This window comes from Lissotriton vulgaris, unplaced genomic scaffold, assembly GCF_964263255.1.
Source record: "Lissotriton vulgaris unplaced genomic scaffold, aLisVul1.2 SCAFFOLD_1248, whole genome shotgun sequence".
NCBI classification, from domain to species: domain Eukaryota; kingdom Metazoa; phylum Chordata; class Amphibia; order Caudata; family Salamandridae; genus Lissotriton; species Lissotriton vulgaris.
In genome coordinates, this window is record NW_028244393.1 from 199,898 (window position 1) to 223,513 (window position 23,616).

Below are 23,616 nucleotides of genomic sequence, written 5' to 3' on the forward strand. Positions count from 1 at the left end.
CCAAGGGTTGGAGGGGCCACCAGTGAGAACAAGTTCCGTCTTGTCTGGATTGAGCTTCAGTTGGTTAGCGCTCATCCAGTCAGAAATGAAAACTAATGTGGAGTAGAACTTGGGAAGAGAATATGGGGTAGAAGAAAGGTCAAAGACGAGCTGAAGTTCATCTGCGTAGTTATACACAGAGACCCCCAGCTCAAGGAGAGAGGTGATGAGGGGGTGAATATAAAGATTGAAAAGGAGAGGGGAAAGAGAGGAGCCTTGGGGAACACCACAAGTGACTGGACGGGGAGGTGCAGAGAAACCGGGGAGATGAACTGCCTGGGACCTATCCTGAAGGAAGGACGCCAGCCAGGAAAAGGCCGCGCCCCGGATGCCCGCTGCGCTGACACGGTCGAGAAGGATGGAGTGGTCAACCGTGTCAAACGCAGCGGACAAATCAAGAGGACCAGGGCTTGAGGGAGGTTAGAGTCGGCCTTCCCCTTGAGCTCGTCCAAGACTGCGAGGACCACCGTCTCCGTGGAGTGGCCCGGGCGGAATCCTGCCTGATGGGATGCAAGGAGGCCATTCTGCTCTTCTGGAGTGCTCCCTCTAGCAGTGGCGGCTTGCCGAGGGAGTGCTGCGGGGTGGTGGGGTGGGGGAGGGGCAAAGGGGGGGCAGTGGAGTCCGACATAAGGCAGACAGGAGTAAGGTAAGTCATTAAATAAATAAAACTATACACCTTGGCCAACTTGGCGAAGCAGCGCCACCCCACCGTCCGCAGCACTCCCTCGGCGAGCTGCCACTGCCCCCTGGGGCTTATTACAAGCCCCTTGCACCGCCGGTGTGTCACTTTATCACATAAAAACTGATGCACTGGCGGTGCAAGGGGCTTCTAAGTAAGTCCCTCTGTGTGCTGGTGGGGGATAAGCTAAACTTCATTTGGAAGGCTTTAGGACTGCATTATCCATCCCCTTTAGTGTGATCTATCTCTTGCAGGCATGTAGAACTACACAGCCATAGGGACACCAGGCTCATCGAGCCGGCCTTCATCCCTTTCTAAGCGGTGGGATTCTCACAGTTTGCTAGTTTTGCTGGGTGTGCTAACCCCAGCAGCTGGCGACAGTGGACAAGGAGAAGGGAGATCCTACAATGGAATAGCAGTTACAGTGACAGCGATGCTGCACTCCGAACAAAAAACATTACCCAAGCAGGGAGAGAGATAACTACATGACTCTCAAAGGGGCTAGAGCGGAGTTAGTAGTAGGAATCTATCAACCTTCATTCACCCTATTCAGCTATCTGCAATCCTTGAGTGCCCTCTGGCTTCTACAACAAATTTGCAAAACTCTTATTTGGCCTTGATCAAAAAATGTAAGGAAGAATTCCACAGGCTTTCAGTGATTAGGAGATTACTTCCAAAACATTGTGTACCCTTCATAAAGCAAGATACGACACAGCTCCTATGTAGTTTCACGACATTGTAGCAAACTACACTTCTTCCAATGGGTAAAACACAGCTCATACAATGGTTCCAACTGCAGAAGTGTTGATGGAGATGTTTTTTGCTCTAGAGTCATATGCTTGGGAATGAACGTCTATGGGCAAAGCCCAAGCTGGAGCAATGCAGCCAGGTTAGGAAACTGCTGAAATCCACCTGTTCCATGCAGCGTTTAGTGCGGAATAACTCTGAGATAGTGCACACTCTTACATTTTTCTCAGCTCTCGTGTCATTAGTTACCCGCAGAAATCTGTCGCTACAAACAATGCTCTATGGTGGTCTTCACAATCCCCCATAAAACCAAATAACCAGAGCCTTTTCTTGGAGGTTTTTATTTCGTGTTTTTGTCCCCACGGCTTAAGCAGACAAAATGTTCCATAATGCTACTGAATTCACTTTCCTGTCCATAAAAATACTGACTAATGTTACTCCAGCCTGTATAACAGATGACTCACTGGATAGTGAGCTACATCTGGGTTCAGATCATGCAAACCTGATTTTATATCCCTGGATCTTGTTCTCTGGTTCTGGTTAAAAACCTTTGCTGATAACTTCTACACATGCAGCACGTATTGGCTGCTGACCTTGGTTATTTTGTGTGTGAATGTTTTTAGTATGAATGCACACACTGTATGAAAACAAACATTATCTAAAAGTCAGGGCACACACAAAAACACACATATATAAATTTATATCGCTCTCTCTCTATATTATCTACTGGCGGTCGCCAGTAGGTGGTTATAGTTAGGACCTAGTTTCCATAGGAAATCTGCAACATTCTATTTGGAATAACTTTGGCGCCAATGGACGAATCTTTGCAAAATTCTCCAAGAAACTGGCCTGCTCCGCCCGCTCCTTCCCTGAAAGTTTGCGGGTGATTCCTCAAGCGGGGCTGAGAAAAAAGGGGGCCCAAAACGTGTTTTCCCCATGCAATTTTCCATAGGACCTTTAGCCAGAGCTACAGCCCGAACGGCTGAACAGAATTATACCAAATTTGGCAAAAAGGTAGAGTTCTGTTCGCAGATCACACTTTTTGTTAAATGGTGTAAATCCATTCAGTAGTTCCTGAAAAATTCAGAAGTAAAATCATAGATATATCTATAGATGAAGTACCATACTCTGTACTGTACTCTGTACAGTACGAGTATCTTCCTGAGCACGAGCTGCATGCTAATTGGCTGTCAACACTTCAAACCATGAAGTGTTGGCAGCCATCTTGTGCCTCGGTAGAACCGAGGCACAAGAAAGCAGTGAAACAAGTGCGCAAAACACGCAAAGGGGGCAGGGTAGAAACACCCTGACCCCCTTGGTCCATCACGGACCCCCCTATTTTACATATTAGAGCCCCGGGGAGGTGGCGGTACCCAGGGCGTGTGGGGGAGCTTGAGCCCCACACACAGGTTTTTTTTTTTTATTTAAAAAACGAAGCCCAGGGGGGTGGCGGTCCCCAGGGCTGTGGGGGGCCGTGAGCCCCCCTGCATACTTAATAATAAAGCTCCGCTGGGCCCCGGGGTGCTGACAATTCCTACTTTTTCCAGAAGAATGTCATGCAACACTGTATCAAAAGCTGCCGATAGGTTTAGCAGAATCAGGATGGTTTTGTGGCCACATTGAGCCGGGTTTTGATAAACTCGTTTGTCACTTCTAAAAGTGCCATCTCTGTGCTGAATCTCGATTGGAAACCATATTGCGAGGGATGTAGCACATTATTTACCTCAATAAAATCGGTCATCTGGTAGTTAACTACAGTTTCCAGCATCTTCCCACAGGGAGGAAGAAGTGAGATAGGTCCATAGCTGGCAGGACCTGTGGGGTCCAAGTTATGTTTTTTTGAAAGGGGGAGGACCAACACCTCCTTTGGACTCTGCCCCTCACTCCCTACTTCCATTGGATGATATACAACAAAACACCTCTCGCTCCTCTTCTTTCGGAAAGAGTTGTAGCCCACCCTGCAAACCTTGCAGTGGCAGTGTGGAACAGGGAACACAATGATGAAGCATGTCATCTTTGGGTGAGTGAGGGTTCTCGTCTTTAAAAGACTAATGCCCTACCCCTTCACCATACACTAACATTTAGGTCATTTTTGAGAGAATAGAGGACATCCCGATATCTTATGTGAGGTTAATGTAATATGGTTGCCATGTGATATTATTGCATTAAATACAGGGAGGGTATACTGTTTTACCTTACTCTAAAAGACACTGACCGCAGCAATGGGCACCTATCCCAATGAGGTATCTTACTAAAGCATTCTCTGAAATACTTACACATGCTTGAGCGATGGTAATTCATCAAAGGTCCCAGGCAGCAGGCTGGAGAATATGTTTCCAGACAGATTCCTACAGGAAAGATGAGAATGCACAAACATCAACAGAACGTCATGGAAAAAGCATTGTATACACTATCCACTACTCAATTTGATTTTGCTTGCCATAAAGTTGAATTGGCTGGTGATGATTCTGAAGTAAAGACAAAGTAATTAGGTATTTTGTAGACCATTGGATGATAAAATCCACCTCTTTGAATTGATCTCTTTAGGAACTGACTAGTAAATCCAGTTTGCTTCAATCCTGAAACTGATTAATCCTGCTGATTCAAAGAATGGAACAAAAGGCTACATGTACCATGTGGACTTAACTGTCAAGTTGTTAGTCCTGGTCTCCATTCGTCAATTGGCAACATTCACACTAAGGGGTACATTAGGATGGCGGGCGGATTGCCCCCGCCAGGCTGGCGGTAGCCACCGCCAACCTGGCCGGGGCAATCTGCCCGCCATCCTTCCCTGTATCCCCCCCCCCCGCCATATTAGTATGGCGGGGGGACCACGGCGGAAGAAAACACCGCCCGCCACTTTTCCGCCCCGGTCGCCTTGCGACCGGGGCAGAAAATGTTTAATATGGTGGCGGTGTCTATTAGACACCGCCACCCATATTATGATGGCAAGAGTGCAATGCCTTTCCGTGGCAAGGCAGGTGGTCTTCACTCTGGGGGCCCCCTGCGGGCCCCCAGAGTGAAGGTGAGTGGGGGGGTGCACACGGGGGGATACCATTTTCATTTACAAAGCGGCAGGCATCGCGCTGTGCCTGCCGCTTTGCAAATGAAAATGCTGTGATGTATTATCAGCATTGTGGCGGGCGGTGCAGAGAATACAGGATGTGCCCGCCACTGTGGCAGGCACATCCTTATGGCACCCCCGGGACCCCCGCCCTTAAGGCAGGCGGTCCCGTTTTCCGACAGGGTGGCGGGCGGGCAAAGCCCGCCGGGCATATTCTTATGAGGCCCTTATTCTGTAGATAACCATTCAATCTTCTTATGCACTAATGTGCTGTGTCTTTTAATCTTTGTGTATATGTGTTTTGGGGAAATGCTAATTGCGGATCAATAAACAAATTTACAAAAAGCACATGGGGATTGACAGCCAATCAAAGAGCCTCCCTTGAGCTCAGGAAGTTGTAACTGTCTGCCCCAAGCTTACCTTCCTTTTCATGGGTTGGAAAGCTCAGGTTTTTTTTTTTTACAGTTTCACTTACAGGCGTGTGAGGCTGACAAGGCCACGGAAGATGGCAGCGGCCAGACACCCAATTCGGTTATTCGACAGGTCTCTGTAGGAAAAAAATAAAAAATTAGATCGATCTCATCCACAAAGTGCCGTCCGGCACGCAACAATAGAGAGATATCCTGACATGCCACTAGATCCAGGTCCTTATTGTTTTTCTCGACCTAACATGTTACTATGTAATTATGCTTTGAAACTGTGTAATCCTGTAATGGTGTAACCTGCAACTATGGTCTGATACTCATGTGAAGCACTCTGATACCCTCGGGTCTAGCCAGCGCTATATAAAGCCTGTCAAATAAATAAAAAGAAGAGCAACTGGCTGTGGAAGAGTCACTGAGATGCCAGACTAATTCCTGATATGACCCCACCTCTCCCGCACTCTAGCTCTTTGAGAGTGGACAAGGAAGTCGGCAAACTGAGCGGGCCAGCTAGTCCTTATGTAGCAAACCCGAGTTGTTCAAGTAATACACCCACATGGGGAATACAGTGAGACAGGGGGTAGTCAGTGGGGACAGGGAGGAAAGACAGTGATGGAGGGAGATGTAGATAGCCTGATTAGAGGTGTACCAAGGAGGGAGAGGTAGAGACAGACAGACAGGAGAGACAGTCAGAAGGAGCAAGGAATTGGCAGTCGAGTGGAGAGAGGAATAAGGGTGCGTGATTTTGTCGTGCAAGCTCTGGGTCTGCGAGAAGGCACCCTGCAGTTCATGAGCACAGTTCACTTCACCCTGGATAACTCCACACTCTTGAGAAACACAAGGCTGTTGCAGTTGGGGGCAGTAGTAGGAGAGGCCCTCCACATGGCATAGATGCAGAATTCAGCAGCAAAAAAATTGGGACCTGGGCTTCTTGAGTAGAAGAGCAATGGCCAACACCCCCATGATTCCCATTTTCTGCACCCAGCATTCTTCCCAGAAGGATCCCAAACTTACAGTCGCTTCAGTTCGGCCAAGCCCAGAAAGACACCATGCTCCAGGGTGCTGATCAGGTTGTTCTTGAGGTCTCTGCAGAGGAGGAGACAGGGAAGAGTCGGTAAGGGATAGTAAAATGCAATAATTTATTAATTCATTCTTTAATACTTTTCCATAGAGGGCATTTACAATCTTCTGTTGTTCACCACAACGCTTTACAAACACAAATTACAAACTATGTTTGTTTTGGTTTTTACATGATGCACATTATGAACTTGATCCTAAGCCCTCACACAGGGTCCATGTTCCCAAGCGCCTCACACAGTATCCATGTGTTCAAGCGCCTCACACAGTGTCCATCTGCTCAGTCACCTCACACAGTATCCATGTGCCCAAGCGCCTCACACGGTGTCCATCTGCTCAGTCACCTCACACAGTGTCCATGTGTTCAAGCACCTCACACAGTGTCCATGTGTTCAAGCACCTCTCACAGTGTACATGTGTTCAAGCATCTCATACAGTGTCCATGTGTCAAACAGCTCACACAGTGACCATGTGTTCAAGAACCTCACAGTGTCCATGTGTCAAGCATCTCACACAGTGTCCATGTGTTCAAGAACCTCACAGTGTCCAAGTGTTCAAGCATCTCATACAGTGTCTTTGTGCTCAAGTGCCTCCTACATTGTCCGTGTGTTGAAGCTCCTCACACAGTGTCCATGTGTTCAAGCGCCTCATACATTGTCCATATGTTGAAGCTCCTCTCACAGTGTACATGTGTTCAAGCACCTCACACAGTGTCCATGTGTTCAAGCACCTCACAGTGTCCCTGTGTTCAGGCACCTCACACAGTGTCCGTGTGTTCAAGCACCTCACAGTGTACATGTGTTCAAGCACCTCACATTGTCCATGTGTTCAAGCACCTCACACAGTGTACGTGTTCAAGCACCTCACACAGTGTCCATGTGTTCAAGCACCTCACAGTGTCCATGTGTTCAAGCACCTCACACAGTGTCCATGTGTTTAAGCACCTCACACAGTGTACATGTGTTCAAGCACCTCACACAGTGTGCATGTGTTCAAGCACCTCACACAGTGTCCATGTGTTCAAGCACCTCACAGTGTCCATGTGTTCAAGCACCTCACACAGTATATATGTGTTCAAGCACCTCACACAGTGTCCATGTGTTCAAGCACCTCACACAGTGTACATGTGTTCAAGCACCTCACAGTGTCCATGTGTTCAAGCACCTCACACAGTGTACATGTGTTCAGACACCTCACACAGTGTACATGTTTTCAAGCACCTTACACAGTGTCCATGTGTTCAAGAACCTCACACAGTGTCCATGTGTCCAAGCACCTCATACAGTGTCTGTGTGCTCAAGTGCCTCATACATTGTCCATGTGTTGAAGCTCCTCACACAGTGTCCATGTGTTCAAGCACCTCATACGGTGTCCATGTGCTCAAGTGCCTCATACATTGTCCATGTGTTGAAGCTCCTCACACAGTGTACATGTGTTGAAGCACCTCATACGGTGTCCATGTGCTCAAGCGCCTCATACATTGTCCATGTGTTGAAGCTCTTCACACAGAGCCCATGTGTTCAAGCACCGCATACGGTGTCCATGTGCTCAAGCTCCTCACACAGTGCCCAAGTGCTCAAGCGCCTCATACATTGTCCATGTGTTGAAGCTCCTCTCACAGTGTCCATGTGTTCAAGCACCTCATACGGTGTCCATGCGTTCAAGCACCTCACACAGTTTCCATGTGTTCAAGCACCTCACACAGTGTCCATGTTCCCAAGCACCTCACACAGTGCACATGTGTTCAAGCACCTCACACAGTGTCCATGTGTTGAAGCTCCTCACACAGTGTTCATGTGTTCAAGCACCTCATACAGTGGCTGTGTACTCAAGCACCTCATACATTGTGCATGTGTTGAAGCTCCTCACACAGTGTCCATGTGTTTAAGCACCTCATACGGTGTCCATGTGCTCACACGCCTCACACATTGTCCATGTGTTGAAGCTCCTCACACAGTGTCCATGTGTCCAAGCACCTCATACGGTGTCCATGTGCTTAAACGCCTCATACATTGTCCATGTGTTCAAGCCCCTCATACGGTGTCCATGTGCTCACGTGCCTCATACATTGTCCTTGTGTTAAAGCTCCTCACACAGTGTCCATGTGTTCAAGCACCTCATACGGTGTCCATGTGCTCACGTGCCTCATACATTGTCCTTGTGTTAAAGCTCCTCACACAGTGTCCATGTGTTCAAGCACCTCATACGGTGTCCATGTGCTCAAGCGCCTCATACATTGTCCTTGTGTTGAAGCTCCTCACATTATCTGTGACCCAAGCTCCTTACACTATCGGTCCATATGCTACAAGATTCCTAAATTGTTAGCCCACACGTCTAAGGCGATCACACACTGGCCCAGATATGCAAAAACTTTGAAACGGTGGTAGCACGATGCAATGGGACGCAAATGATACCATTGATCAGCGTTTAAGTGAAAATAAAGTTTTGTAACAAAAGGTTAAGTATGGGCAACGCTAAGTGCAGTGCGTCACACAGTGCAAAACTCCTCATGCTATCCAAAGTGAGCATAACTGGATGAGAACTGTGCAAACACTATTCGCAGCCCCTTCAACCCATCATTCCTAAAGTCACATAAAGTAGCGCCACATTGCAGGACTTTGAATACTGATGTCAAATGAAAACTGGGGCAATAAAAGGTCAAACATTGGGTTGAGCTACATTGGGTCATTGTTCCATGCTTACTTTGTGTAACTAACGAAGCATATAGATAAAACACAGTGGAGCAGGTTTACAAGCCCCTTGCGCCTCTTTTACGCCGCTGTTGCATCACTTTTGTGACGCAGCGGTGGCGCAAAAGATGCGCCATGGTGCGGGGTATTTACAAAGTGACGCATCTGGGAGATGTGTCATGTTGTAAAGCCCTGCGCCAGAAGTAGGCGTTCCTGCGCGGGGGGGAGGGCTTTCCGGCGCAGGAACACCTCCTAAAAGTGGCTGAGTGAAATCTACAAGATTTCACTCAGTCACTTTTGAGCCCGTGCTGCGTCAAAACCCTCGCCTGCTTGAAGCAGGCGTAAGGATTGATGCAGCATTGTACAGATAGGGCCCCCCAGAGCATTGCTGGAGCTGCGTCGCGCAATGCGCCGCCTTTATTGCACAGATGCGTCACGCATCTGTGCCGTTTTTACCCATGGTGCGCCGCATTGTAAATGCGGCGCATCCATGGTGGCGGAGCCGCAGCGCACAATAACTGGCGCATCCCTGCTGATATGCAGGGATGCGCCAGTTATTGTAAATCTGCCCCACAGTGCTCTTGGGCGTCATTTACATGAAGACAGTTACACTTGAGGCATAGCTTGGAGTACAAAAGTCATGCAAACACTGCTCACATCAATCTTTGAGTTGCGAATGCCACTATGGCTACACAAAGCATGTCAAATACAGCTCAACATTGCTGGGTTTCACACAACATTGCAACACGCACACTACGCCACATGAATTTGAGCAGCTATGCCTCTCTCCATCCATGTGGCTTCTTGTTTTCAGGCACAATGCCACTATGCAAATGCATTGCTTAATGACTTTGTCAGGAAACTGAACTTGAGCGATTAAAATACTGTGCTATTGAATAGACTAATGCGGGCTTCCCAAACATCCCTTCTGTCTTCCATGGTTCTGTTCACTGCAGGCTTCCAATAAGCTTGCGTCACTTACAGAGTGATCCTTGGTCATGTGTGTCCTAAGCTATACTCTAAGTGTACATTAACGAGAGTGCACATATGTTACCAGTTGGCTCCAGTCTACACTGGCTGGTTTTGGGTGGTACTTTACTGATAAAATGCATGTAATACTTTGGCTGGAATTGTAAATGCTTAGTTTTTTGTATTTAAGACTTTGCTAAAACATTGAAAATGAGAGGGCGAGACTCTGCTGGGACGAAGTAAGGTCACAGAACGAGCAAGAAACCCCAAACTCTTGGGAGAGTTACCTGAGTACATCTTTGGCCACTTTGGAACTCCAATCGGCATGGGACAACAAGATGTATTGAGCGTCCTTTAACAAAACTGTGAATGTCGCAAGTAAAAAGAAATCTTTATTGGAAGATAAATTTGCGCTCACAAAGAGACGGCATGGATGGACAGTCATGAACTCATACAAGTCTTCGAAGCCACAAGCCTACTTATCTGCCCATTTTAGTTCCTATTTGAAGATGTGCTTTCTAAAGTTCAGGATGGGGGTGCATGTCTCCAAGGATTTATCCCCTTCTTGGTTGACAGTTTTTAACTCAGAACGTTGTCGCTTATGCGGATTCCAAAAGGAAACCTTGGCCCATTTGCTGTGCGCATGTCCAGTCATGTTAACCCAAAGGAGACAATACCTAAAGGCGATTTTCATCAACCTGAACATTCGCTCTAGCAGACAAGCAGTGATAAGTTGGCTGGAGGGTTCGTCATGCATCTTGTCTTGCCGAGGAGTCAAGTTTATGAGATTAGTCAACAGCTGCTTATTGCAAGCGGATGATCTTTAATCATAATTGCATGTAACATATCCCCATACTTTTAATCTGGTTGGTACATAATTTTAACTTTTGCTGCAATTGATCTAAATATAGTTTTAGAATGATTTTATAATAACAGATTTTTACACATTTGAAATGTATGGGAGACAGAGCACAGATGTACATTTGTATACATGACACTTCTAGCTGTTTGAGTAGATAAAACTCACTTATTTTATGTAGGGGGGTATTTTGATGATTTTAATTAATCAAGCAATAAACATTAAACTTGAAACTTGAGAAGGCGAAATTAAAGGATTTAAAGTGTTTCTCTTTGAATGCTCGCCAACAAAAGGGGAGCTAACACAGGCGTCCTTATTCTGTGTATCTCCTCACTCACTATGTAAGTGGACACAAGCTCTCCATTGGCTGCCCCTGCACCTTCGGCTGTCCACATCCTCGTGTGTGTTATACCCGCTGGGCTGATCTCTTTGTCTGGAAGATGAATTATCCAAAACAGGATAGACTATCTTCTAGACAAGAACTAAACAGCTTCCACTTGGAGTAAAGCTACATGGGATGTGCTCTACCACCCATATACCCCTTACACATTAGCATGCATCCGACCAGCACCACGGGCACTGTTTCACAACAACATTACGCACCGCACCCAAAAAGATAATGAAAAAAAAGAAGGAGGAAAGAAAAAAGAAAAAGACAAGACAACCAAAAGAACGAAAAATAGAAAAAAGCGTGAAAAGTTAAAGAATTAGTGTAAAAAAGAAAGAAGGAGAGGAAAAAATAAAGAAAGTAAAAAAAAAAGTGGAAAAGAAGAAAGATAACAATTGAGTGCATCACAGTGTGTATTAGTTACAGCCATTATTTACTGCGCTGGCAGACGTGCGGACTGAGGTGCTAAATGAAAGCACGCTATTATTACCAGCACTGTTGAGATGGAGAGAAAGGCGAGAGGAAACACGGAGGAAGGATAAACCGTATAAAAGGAAAATGAAGCAGTGGAAGGAAGAAATTAAGAAAGATAGAAAGTAAAACTGCAGGGGCGGCTTTAGGGCCGTGCGACTGGTGCGGCCGCACTGGGCGCTGACCTGTGCAGGGGGCACTGACTTCAGGGGGTTCAGCAATAACTTATGACTGGAGAGAAGAGGGGCACTGTTGCCGGATGGTAGTGAGAGAATCCGAGGAGGAGGTGGTCATGGGGTGTGGGGGCATCAAAAAATGATGGTGCCACCAGCGCTAACGCCGGCCCTGAGTACGAGAGAATTAACGTAGAGAAGATGGAGTGAAATAAAAGATGAGTGTTTTTATTACGCAGAAGAAGAGTTGTCCCTGTTAGTTAGAGTGCGCGCAGTCAGCCAGGGCCCTGGGGCGCATGTCAAGCGTCGGCGCTCATTCACGCCCCAGGCTGCCATCCCGCGGGCTCCGCCGGTGCCAGGCTCTCGGCGGGGAGGGATACAGTCCGACCATCTATCACGCCCTGGGTCCTTAGAAACCCAAACTACAAAGGGAGCCGTGCCGGAGGCTGGCCACGGCCCTCCATTAATAACAGGGGCGCGCGCCCCCTAGCGTCGCATGGGTCAGCTGCGCTCCAGTCACCCAGGCTTCAGGCTGCCTCCCACCAGGGAGCGCCTCGTGAAGCTTTCATTACAGCCTCGTCCTGTGTTGGGCCACTGGATTATGTGGCAATGAAGGACCAAATTATGTGGCACGTTTGACTGAATTATGGAGCAAAAAAGGGAAATGTATGCCGCGCGATGTGGTACATTTTGTGAGAGCGTTACTAACACATTTTGTCACTTTTACGCATATTAACACTGACTGGGCATCTTACCCCATTAGAACCAGTTCAACACCCATGTTCACAGCTGGCAACTTAAATATGGCCAGTCAACTTTTACAAAATGTCCTCCACTGCGCAGCAAGACCTGTTGCCGTGGTTTTAGCAACGCGTTTGCACTAGAAACAATTATTATGCTAAAATAAGGACGCCCCTCCTCCCATCCCCCTACCCAGCCACCACTGCCACAAATTAAGCACCGCTACGAAGTAGCGCCTCTCCAAGGAAGAATTGTTTATTTGGGAAACTAAGGAGGCATTCTGGCTTCTTCCGCATTCCCACGTGCCACCATTCTCCCACCAATCACACACTGTAGTATAACTGTTGTGTCCTCTCCTACCCTACACTTTAGTTTTTATGCGGTGTGTGTCATTATTCGTGCTTTTGGACTTGGGCTGCAGAAGCATTAAAGACCAGGCCCGTTTTCGCCCATTGCTCTTATGGTCCCGCATATGGAGGGTCCCGGAACTAAAATCCTATGCCAAGGGCCTATCAGAAGTAATGAACATGGGGGGCTGGAACAAGATCAAGTGGCTGCGGGACACAAAAAAACTTTTGGGGGAATTGGGCCTGGGACACTGTTGGTCTACAAAATCTGCTCCCCCAAAGGCAGTCCTTAAAAAACTATATTGGGACTGGGTTTTTGCAAACAAAGCGGGAACCCCAATCACTGCAACTCGACTGCAGCGTTCCTCAGAATAAAGGATGTGGCATTATACGAACCCTATATGGATTTTATTACTATGCCAGTGGATAGGGCCCTTTATTTTACGTTTAGAGTTGGCACTCTCCCGCTAGGAGCAACTCTATCAAAGTGGAAGTCCCATGCTCATTTATCCCCCTTCTATGCTTGCTGCCCAGCCAGGCCGGAGACAGTTGCTCATGTACTCTTTGAGTGTCCAGATTATATTTATCCAAGGAGATATTGGTTGAAACCCCTTTTTAAACGTTTGGGAACCCGCATGCATTCTGTAGCTTTCCGAATTTTACTGACTGATACCTCCCCCCTTACAGTCTGTGGTGTCTCCAAATTTTTAAAATGTTGCTGGTTGATCCGTTGCAAGAGATTGTCTTTATTGGTTTAATTCAATTTTTAGCTAATTTATTTAGGGGATCCCTACAAATCTTATCTATTTTAAAACGTAGGACATACCTGCACTTTTTGTAATATTGTTTTTATAATGTATGTTATGCTTGTAAGATATCTCTGCATATCGAATAAAGCTTTCAACCAACCACTATTCGTATAGGTTTCTTTAGACTGCTCTACTGCTGCCCTGTCCTCCTTCCCAAACCACGCCCATCGGATCATTTAATATAAAAACCTAACAACATTTTTTATAACAGCGCTTCTTACAACAGCTGCAGTTTCTTAGCACTGTAAATAGCTGGTGATACTATTACCCAACTTAAGTGTACTCCAATTATTGCACTTAGAAGATTTAAGGATGTACTCGGCGATTCTAACTCCGGACATGCATAGCACAGTAGGGGGATTTTAACTCTCTCAGTAAATTAGCGTTAGTTCCCTGGAAAACTCTGCATAGAGTGGGGGTTCAGCTCACATTTGGATCTTCGGCACAGCCGATGTCACCAGGATATCAGCAGAAGACTGACACCCTTTTTGTTTTTTTGGGGGGGGGAGAAGTGCTTGGCATAGAGTGCTCGACACAAAGCCCCAACCCTCTAAGACACTTTATTCACGCACTGAAAAGTGTTTAGAAGTTGGCAGGTGTGTGACACTGACATGCTGCCACCTGAAAGATACACAATATGCTTATTTAGAAGAAGCTGACAGCTTCAAGTAGTAAGTGTAGCAGCCTGTTGATCCCACCATTAACCCTTTCGATGCTGATGACGAGCTCAGCTCGTCATCACCCACGGGTGTCATGTGCTGATGACGAGCTGAGCTCGTCATGGAAACAGCAAAATGGCAATTTCCAGCACTGGGGAAAAATCAGTGCAGCAGCCATGTGGTTAAGGAAGCAATGTTGAACAGGTAATTTGCATTGGTATAGCGCCTCATAACCCTACAGTGGCCAGAGGCGCATGCTACACTGTAGGGGAGTGTTTTGCTGAAAGGCTTTTTATTCTACTTGCAGTTAGGTCTGTGTGTAATGTGTTTTGGTGTTGTATGCAGTGCTTATTTTGAGCCGGTGGTTTCCAGTGCTTGGCACAGGCTGGCACATAATTCTCCACACAGGCAGTGACAGTCCACCAGATAGTGGCGCTGTCTGTCTAAGTTTGAGATGGGCAAAAACAGTGTTTAATAATGCAACATACATTAAAAATGAATAATACCTGTCGCCCATGCCATTCTTATAGCTTTGGGTGGCCTGGAGTAGTCTGCATTGCCCCCTTGCAGGAATGCGATGGTTGGTGGTATTGTTGGTTCTGTCACTGGCAGAGCTGGCAAGGCCACCGGGTGGCGCAAGCTGCAGTGGCCTCCTAAGAATGGCCCTGGCATTAGTGCTGGGTGTACGTGAGCGGCCGGAGTCGTCTTCCCATGCAGTCTTGGGGCTCAGCTCTTAGCAGTGCGCTGGAGGAGAGCTGGAGAGCACTCAATCTGTTAGTCATCAGCTGAGAGTTATTCTGCAGGACCCATGTGGAGTTTTGGGCGACTACAGACAGAGCCTTCAACCAACATCCTGTGGGGTCGCTGATTATGCAGTGCCTAGAAGGCACCGCATAACCAGGGAACTTCCTACTTGGCACAGAAGTTCAGATGGTATATTCCCAATAGGTCACCCAGATCTGCCAATTCTAAAACGTTGGTAGCACCAAGGCTTAAGAAAATGAATTGGGGGTAGAAGTATTTTTACAGGAACTGTCGCGGTCTGGAATGAAATTCCCCTTGAGATCCGTTCGGCCCCCAACTTGCTGACTTTTAGAAAGGCCTTGAAAACATGGCTCTTCAGTGATTAAGATCACAGCAAGGTCATAAGAATCCCCCAAGCCACTATCAGAGAGTTAGCGCCAGGACACCTAAGGGTAACAGCGCACTCTGTAAGTCCTATTAACATTAACCCTTTGCGTGCTGCCGTTGGCCGACACGGCCCCGCCCATTTTGCGGAAATGCCGCACTGCCGCGAAATCGCGGCCGCGGCAAAGGGGTTAATGTTAACATACAGCGAGTGAGGCTCTTTGGAGCAGGTGAGAAACACTGTGGCTTTAGTGAAAGGTCAAAAGTGTACAGCACTTGTTCATCCTATCTCTCTTGCTACAAAACAATTACACCTCTGCGGCCCTGTCACAAGAAAACTTCTTTACCTGCTCTCTCACAAGAAGAAGTCTCCAAGCCTCCTTGGCCTCCTATTGTTTATTTACAAATATGCTTAATTTATCATTTCCTATATCTTTTGAAATTATGTATTTTTGACAAGTATTGTTATTTACGTTTCTTGTGAACCTTTGACAGTATTCATATCCTCTCTTATAATATCTTATTATTATTTTAACGAGTATTGTATATCATTATCACTTTTTATTACACCTTCTTGTATTTGTGCATTAACAAACGATTGCTTGGACGAAGTAGTGTTTTTTATGTGATCATATTAATATTTTCAATAAACCTTTTCTTGAACTTAAAAAAGTGTACACATGGATTTTGCAAAGGTGTTTGATAGAGAAACCCTCTCCAACAGGACCGTGGTGACATGGTGTCATCACACAGCCGCGCTGGCGACCCTACAAGCCTCCAGCGTGAGAGCGTGAGAGCGAGGCCTTCAACCGATGGACTCCATTTAAGGTTTTACATCTTCTCCCGGGGACTGGAGGAGGCCCTATACGGTTTCCTTCTTGATCTGGGGGGGTTATAGGTGTGGGTCCTTATCAGGGGCTTTAGAGCCGTGCCCCCTCACTATGGCTCCTCCCCTCTCCATGGCCCTGCCCCTTCTGTCTGTTCTCCAACACAATGAAATTAATTCTAAGGTTATCAGGTCAGGATGGAGTGCCAAATAAAAGGGGACCGGTTAAACGGTATCCAGTGGAGATATGTGCGCCTTTGTGCACATTTTTGACAGCTAGTCGAACAGTGTGAGATTCACACTTTAGAATCTCCAAAGAATTCCTTAGTCGAGCCCTGTGCGTCTGTTGTGGTGCAAGAATTATCGGTGCCGCAAGCAAAAATGTATTCCTGCTAGCACGTCCAGCAAAAGAGCTTTATTTGTAGCTCCCAGTAGCAAAATGGCACTCTTTGCTCCCCCTGCTGGTGGGCCTGCATCACTCCCATAAGGGTAGCACTCCAAATAAAGACTAAAACAACATTATAAAGGGATATTGACACTTTCAGAGCACGGGGAGGTCAAGGAAGGGTGAGTGCTACATATGAATAACTGCACCTGCCTGATGCACTCAGGCCACAAAAATGCAAAAGCAAAGCCCGTGTGAAGGGTGTCAGCACAAAGGCAGAAACATCTGGGAGCGCTCAAAGACCACAAGCTCTCTTGAGCTGAGGAGTTGGATACAGTTTGAATCCATTGTGCTTCCTCCTAAATATAATAGCTTTAACCCTTTCGATGCAGATGACGAGCTCAGCTCGTCATCACCCACGGGTGTCGTGTGCTGATGACGAGCTGAGCTCGTCATGGTGCCACTTAAATGGCATTTTCCAGCACACAGCGGGAAAACGCCTAGCAGCCAAGAGGTTAAAACCCTTTCAAAGGGCAGTGGGCAGCTCTTCTCATCCCAGGCCTCTACGGACACAGCTTACAGCCCTGATATTTTCACCTAGAAATCACTGCTTTCAGGTGCGTTAGTCTAATTAGTTTGATGGAAGCAAAACATGACTACATCACCCACAATGCATTAGGAAGTTGCACAACAGTCCAGTATGCTTAGTTGACAAAACACTTGCTACATACACGTCAGGTCGTCTCAGGTCCCTCCTATTTGGTTTGGATTTAGCATAGGTTATTGTTAAACACAGTTTTCTTGTTACAGGAATTAATTTTTAAGCAAACAGGCTTGACATCTACATATATACTGATTTAATTGCTCATGATATGATGCCCGCCTCTATTAAAGGGCTGTGACCAGTTATGTGATCTGCATATACTATTGCTTTCACGTATTACTATGCGCAACTATAAAGCGACGCGCTACCTACCGTTACTATGGCCCTCCATTGGAGATGACAGATTGTACGGGCTATAGGAGCTCGAGGGAACCAATAAACGCATTTGTAACATCATGCCAAAACAGAAAACGGCACGGAAACAACGAGACGTAAATTCCTGGTTTACATGTATAGTGCTGTCGAGTAAAGAACATTGTAACTAATGGGAAATGCATGTGGATGCCTGTATATTCTTGTATTCGAAAATATAAAAAATGTAATAAAGATATTTAAAAAAAAAAAAACGTCGCACAACAGTCCAGGACTGGAGAGAGTGTCCATAAAGACCTGCACGGATGTGGTTAACCCAAAAGGCTTATATCATTTGCCTAAAGAGAGAAAAAAATACCCTAACGGAATTCCTAAAATAGGCTTCTATGCAGTAATTGTACCATTCACACATGAAACAGGAGAAGTTTCAGGTTAAATCTGATGATTTTAAGAACAGGATATAAGAGTGATTCACCATGTACATTTTGTGTGATATTATTGAAGTCACTATTATCTCGTTGATGTTCAGGAAATCGCTCACCTCCCTTTTGACATTAAGGTAGTCACTGTCCTCCTTGTAATATTAAGAAAGTTAGTACCTACTCTCACTACCCCCCTAGCCCCCCTCAAACGCCCCCCAAATAAACACACAATTCAGGTTGTGGCGATTGTGCACTCAAAAAAAGCAAGACGTCCAATTTCCAAATATACTGCGCTTCTTCAGAAATACCATAAAATCTGTGTGCATTTCTTCAATTTACACATGGTACCTTTTTTCATTTTTAATGTGTCTCGGTGGTAAAGGCAGTTATGAATATGTGACAGCCACAGTATTAGTGAACACGATTATGTGTTGGGCTGGCCCTAAATAACGAGAGCTTAACATGGATAGCAACATTGAAATCGTGTAGCTCTAATTGTCACTTTTGTCTACTGTAGTCAAATATATTCAGTACAAATTGAATTATTTTCAGAATAAATGTACCCATTTTGCTGATGCAAAATTTTGCATCAATGCATCTGTATCAAGGGGTCTGATTAAATGACCAGAAACTGACAGGCTTGGTGGGGATGAAACAGACTTTGCTGACACAAAGTATTTGGCCAATAACCTGTCTTTCTGGAGGCACTGCTGAAATCCTGAGTGGATGTATGTATTTTACTCTGTATTTTTATGGTCCGTTGTGTCCGAAATAAAGTTATCGAAAGAAAGGAAGAAATCCTGAGTGGTCGAAAAAGTATGACACTACTATCTACTACCCAGAAAACAGAAAATCAAAGTGGCGAGGAGAACCTCTTGACTGCTGATGTCAGATCATTGGAGGTGAAGGATGTAAAGCTCAGATATCCCTCCGAGGAAACTCAGGCCCTGGAGTCCTTCCCTCCTGCCTGCTGACGGCGAGCCAATGTAGTGTCTACAACTGATTAAAAATATTATTCATTTTCTTGAAAAACAATTTAATTATTTAGTTACTACTGGAGCCGTTTGAAAACGGCAAAAATGTATTAAAAATGAACGCCCGGAGTTTGACCCTCAAAACTTGAAGACTCCAACTATTGCGGAGACCTGACCCCGCGTCCCCCAGTTTCTCCCCACACCTCTTCATCTCAGCCAATGTCATCTCCTCCTTCGGCCTCAACATAGGGTCCCCTCTGGTCTACCTCCAGAGCTGCCCCGAGGGTGCAGTCATCCCTTTCTACCCTCTGTCCAGTTAGTGGGTCCACATAATAGCATTCCTCTCCCCCGACAAACAGTGGCATCTGTCTATAGGTCTTACCCATAGTCCCCACTCTGGGTGGCTGCGGGAACTGAGCTCGGGGAGGTGGCCCCCCCCCTTTGAGCACCTTTCCCTGGTATTGCGTTACCCCTCTTGTAGGCGCACTCTGGGTCTCTTCCTCTTCAACCTCTTGGTCTCCTATCTCAACATTATAGGGACTAAGCATGAGCGAATTTTGCGGATCTCGCGTTCGCGAATTTTGCGGATTTGCGGATTCGCAATCCGCAAAATCCGCGAATTCCCGCGAATTTGCGGATTTTTTTTTTTTTTGTGTTCGCCCGTGTTTCTGCCAGTTAGCGAGGGTTTTTTACACTTTCGCAAATTGCGAACTTACCTGTCGGGTCGCAAGTTTCGCGAACTTGTTGTTTCTACGTGTCCAGCCTGTTTGGGACACTCTTCTTCATCACTGCCACTCTCTGTCACCACTGCCACTCTCTGACTACTCATGCCACCCTCTGGCCCACCCATGCCACCCTCTGTTTCATCACCACACCCTCTGGTTGTCCAGTGTACATTATTTTCGGCAAAGCAAAGCACACCTTCCCTGCCTCAAGTGACCTGAATTAATTTGGGGCTGATTCATGTGTCACAGAATATTTTTTTAGCTGGCACCTGCTTCCTTAGTGCGCCCTGATTAGTGATCTTTTGCACTTGCTAAGTGCTTTCATTGTTGCAAAATTAGTTACAACACCTGCCCTGCCCCAACTGACAATAATGAATTAGGGGCTGATTAATGGATTTTAACTTCCAGCCTGGCTCCTGCTTGTCTCCCTTAGCTGTAATTCAGGACCTTTGTGGCATATGTGTAACTATTCTGAGGTTCAGAGCAGGGTCACATACTAGTTTCAACTGGCAACTGAACTCTGGAGGGGCCCCTCAGGAAGCACTCCAGGAAATGGCTACTAATGATGAGCCTGAACTTTTGAACCTGGTAAGTAGTTACTTTCAGTTTTGCTAAGATCGTATTTCTGCAATTTTGCACTTATTCGCGGGGCGCGAACTCACGCGAACAGTGCGAGCAGTGCGAGCAAAATCCGCTGCTCGCGGATTTGCGGATTTTGCGGGAAATTCGCAAATCTCGCGGATTGCGGATTTCCCGAAAATCCGCAAAATCCGCGAGCGGAACGGATTTTCCGCCCACGCCTAATAGGGACACTCGCGTTTCCAATGCCCCACCTCGTTACACTGGTGGCACCTAGTTGTTTTCTTTAAGGCAGCTATATCTATCCTGGGTCTAAAGGTGGAGTTCTCCTCATTGCCCTTGTTCTGACTGTACTGTTTCTTTCCTCCAGTACCTGTTCCTGGTTGCTGTTGCTGCTGTCCCCCCTTCCCTGCTGCCTGCATCTGTACCACCATCAGTTTCTCCTTTAGTTTCTTAGCCTTGGAGTCTATCTCATCACAGCAGTACCTGGCATACCTCAGTATTTCGTCTAGGGGTTTATTTTGCCAACAAATCAAGTGTTGCTGTATCATTAAACTAATATCCGGTCTCAGGCCCAAGACGAACTTGGACACAAATTGCCCTATGTCCTTCGGATCCATGACATCCAGACCGCTATACTGTTTAAACGCCTTCAGCAATCTCTCATAGTATTCGTGAACTGTCTCTTTGGGTTCCTGTCTTGTTCGGTCAATTTTTACCCAATCTATGTCTTGCATTGGCACTTTATCTTTCAGCCAAGTCATTACTCTCTCGAACTTTGCCATCACACTCTCGGACGGCCCATTAGTCTTAGCATCTCTCTCGGGCTCTATAGTGGGCCACTCAGCGCTAACCTTGCATGCGGTCCACAAATCCCCTGGCACCACTATGTCAAACAGCGTGTTCAAATCTATCCATAGGACCTTTGAGATTTTTACGAATCTTTCTACTTGCTTATACCACTCCACTGGGTTTTCCCGCAGTTTGGGGAAAGAGGTGGTAAAAGCAGCTAAGTCCCCCCTACTCCAAGGGACGTGGACATAGGTCCCATTTGCGACTTCCCTCAAAGGGTATGTCTCTATTCCCTGCTGTCCTCCTGGTGTCATATCAAGTGTGCTTCTCCTGACGGTCCCTCTCTTGGACCACCTCTCTTCCCACTTATCTAGGGCCCTCCATGTCCTTATTCCAGTGATCAGCTCCCTTATGTGTGTTTTCAATCCGATGGTTCTCCTCTCATCTAGATCTCGGTCTGAGTAATGTAGCCTGTGGTTGCCCTGTAATGCTTTGGTTCTTGACAGGTCCACCGTATATTTGCCTGCTAGTTCTACCAATTTCTCATGGATTGCCCTCGCCTTTCGAGTTACGTCCTTTGCCATGAACAGAATTTCATCCTGCTCATACATGTCCATTCTTTCTAAGGGCAGGGTACCGTCTACCATGTCATCCAGATCCGACTTTAAGCTGGAGACATCGAGTCTTTTGGCTTTTATTTCTGCTCGCAATAACTCCTTCGAGGGAGGTTCACAGGTTTCTCTCCCATCCCAACTCCGGGCCCTACGTTTGGGTTCGGGAGAGTTGGGGAGTGCTCTCTCTTGTTCCCATCTCTCCAGGTCCCATGCTCGGCCATCCGATCTTGGAAGGTGATGGAACACGGGCCTGTTACCTCCTATCTTACTTTGTCCATTCTCTCTCTCTCCTCTCTTTTCACAGTAGGACTCTCTGTTATTCTCCCTTCGGTCTCCATTCTCTCTTGGCCTCGTATCACTCAGTATCTGATACGATCCTTCCTGGTTTCCCATATTCCCTGGGCTGCGCTCATGTCCGTCATCACAGGGACTATGGTGCGGCCTCTCGCAACTCCCGCTCTGTTCTCTGTTGCCTGGCACGCAGTGGATACACTTAAAGCTGTCTCTGTACTCCCGAGCCCTTCTGTCTTCATCACTACGTATTGGGCGAGACACCCCCCCGCTTCCTGGGCCCTCGTTTTCCAGGTCTGATCTACCTCCACTCCGGGCCCAATGGGTGACTCCCCTCCTGTCCTTCTGCCTCCCCTCCCACTCCGGACTGCTCTCTTCAGCCCCGCAGTGAGTCTGGGCTCTGCTGTCCTGCCTTTCCCTTTCAACTTCCGCAGTCATGATGTTCTTGTGAGCCTCTACTGCCTCATCCCACTTCTTCATGTACTCATTTAACTCCTGAAAGGATTTCCGTCCTGATCCCCTCATACCCTCTGGCCATCTAATGTCCCCCAGATCCCCTGCGGTGTGTACTGGGGTGCTCCACTCTCTTGGTATCGGCAACTGGCTTGGGGAGTTGATCGTATCATTCCTCCTTGCCATCTCTGCTCTTTCTCTGTCCCTCCGTACCCGTTCTTCCCCTCTAGCCCTGTCTGGGTCATATATCGATACTATAGGACCTATGGTAACAGGTACCTGTAGTGCATCGGGTAATGCGTAGGATGTGGCACACTCCGTCTCTGGCGGCCTTTGCACCACAAACCTCCCAACTACCTGTTGCACCTGGCTAGACTGGGACAGTTCTTTCTTTGCAGCGGGATCCCAATCGGGACTGGGAAGCGGCCCATGCTCTCCTGCATTGCCCCCCCCTTTCTCTCTATTCTCGACATCTCCCCCTGCTCTGTTATACGGAGGTGGCCTGTCTGTCAATAATCTGTTTATCAGGCTGTCCTCTGTCTCGCTCTCGTCATCCTCTTCTAGGGGGCTTTTGTTCCCGGGCATCTCTAACACTGGATATAATTTATTTACTTCCATGTTATGCACCCTCCATCTTTTAGCATCCGCATCCCACTTGGCATCCTGTACTGCCCTTACCGAACGTTTCACTCTTTCTTGCCGTCTGTTCATGTTCTTTTCATGCGCTGCCCTAATCCATGCATTAAGGGCCTCAAACTGGGTTGGTCTAGGCAAGGGTCTCGTAGAGGTCATAATTGCTTTTAATCTGTGTAGCACCTCTAATCTGAACGTCCCGTACTTCGGGAACGTGAGTTCCTCATTTCCGTCTGTAATCTTACTCCACTCTGAGATCCACAGAATCGTGTGCAGCCCAACATTTGACCCCATATAACGAGCCGGTGTACCCTCCGGCGGGGCTTCTTCCCCTTCATACGATCCCCTGCGCTCTCTTTTAAACAGCGCTCTTAACCATTTAAAACACTTCATAATTATGCGCAAAATTTCCAGCTTGAATACTCTGTTTACTTCCTGATGACAATCCACCAATCCTAGCGCGGCTTTGCTAGCTGGCCTATCGCAGCGCGGTCTTTCACCGGCCGGCCAATCCCAGCGCGGCACTTTCTGACGTCACTAGTCTCCGCTTCGCAGCAGCACCCCTCCTTTCTCAGCTCTCCTCGCGGTCATGCATGCGTCCCATTCATACTCCGAAAAATGACTACTTCCGACCAAGCGGTCACTTCCCTCGACTGTACGTCCACAGTCTATCTGTAATTGTCA

General features: G+C 47.0%; 1 protein-coding gene across 1 annotated transcript in view; it reads right to left on the bottom strand.

Annotated features, from left to right (window-relative positions):
- ADGRA2 (adhesion G protein-coupled receptor A2) overlaps positions 1-23,616 on the bottom strand; it is a 451,371-nt gene that overhangs the window by 100,353 nt on the left and 327,402 nt on the right. Inside the window, exons 3-5 of the mRNA XM_086948811.1 lie at positions 5,966-6,037; positions 5,005-5,076; positions 3,742-3,813 (exon numbers count right to left, since the gene is read on the bottom strand). Of these exons, the coding sequence (XP_086804937.1) occupies positions 3,742-3,813; positions 5,005-5,076; positions 5,966-6,037 (216 nt within the window). The remainder of the gene's footprint in view (positions 1-3,741; positions 3,814-5,004; positions 5,077-5,965; positions 6,038-23,616) is intronic.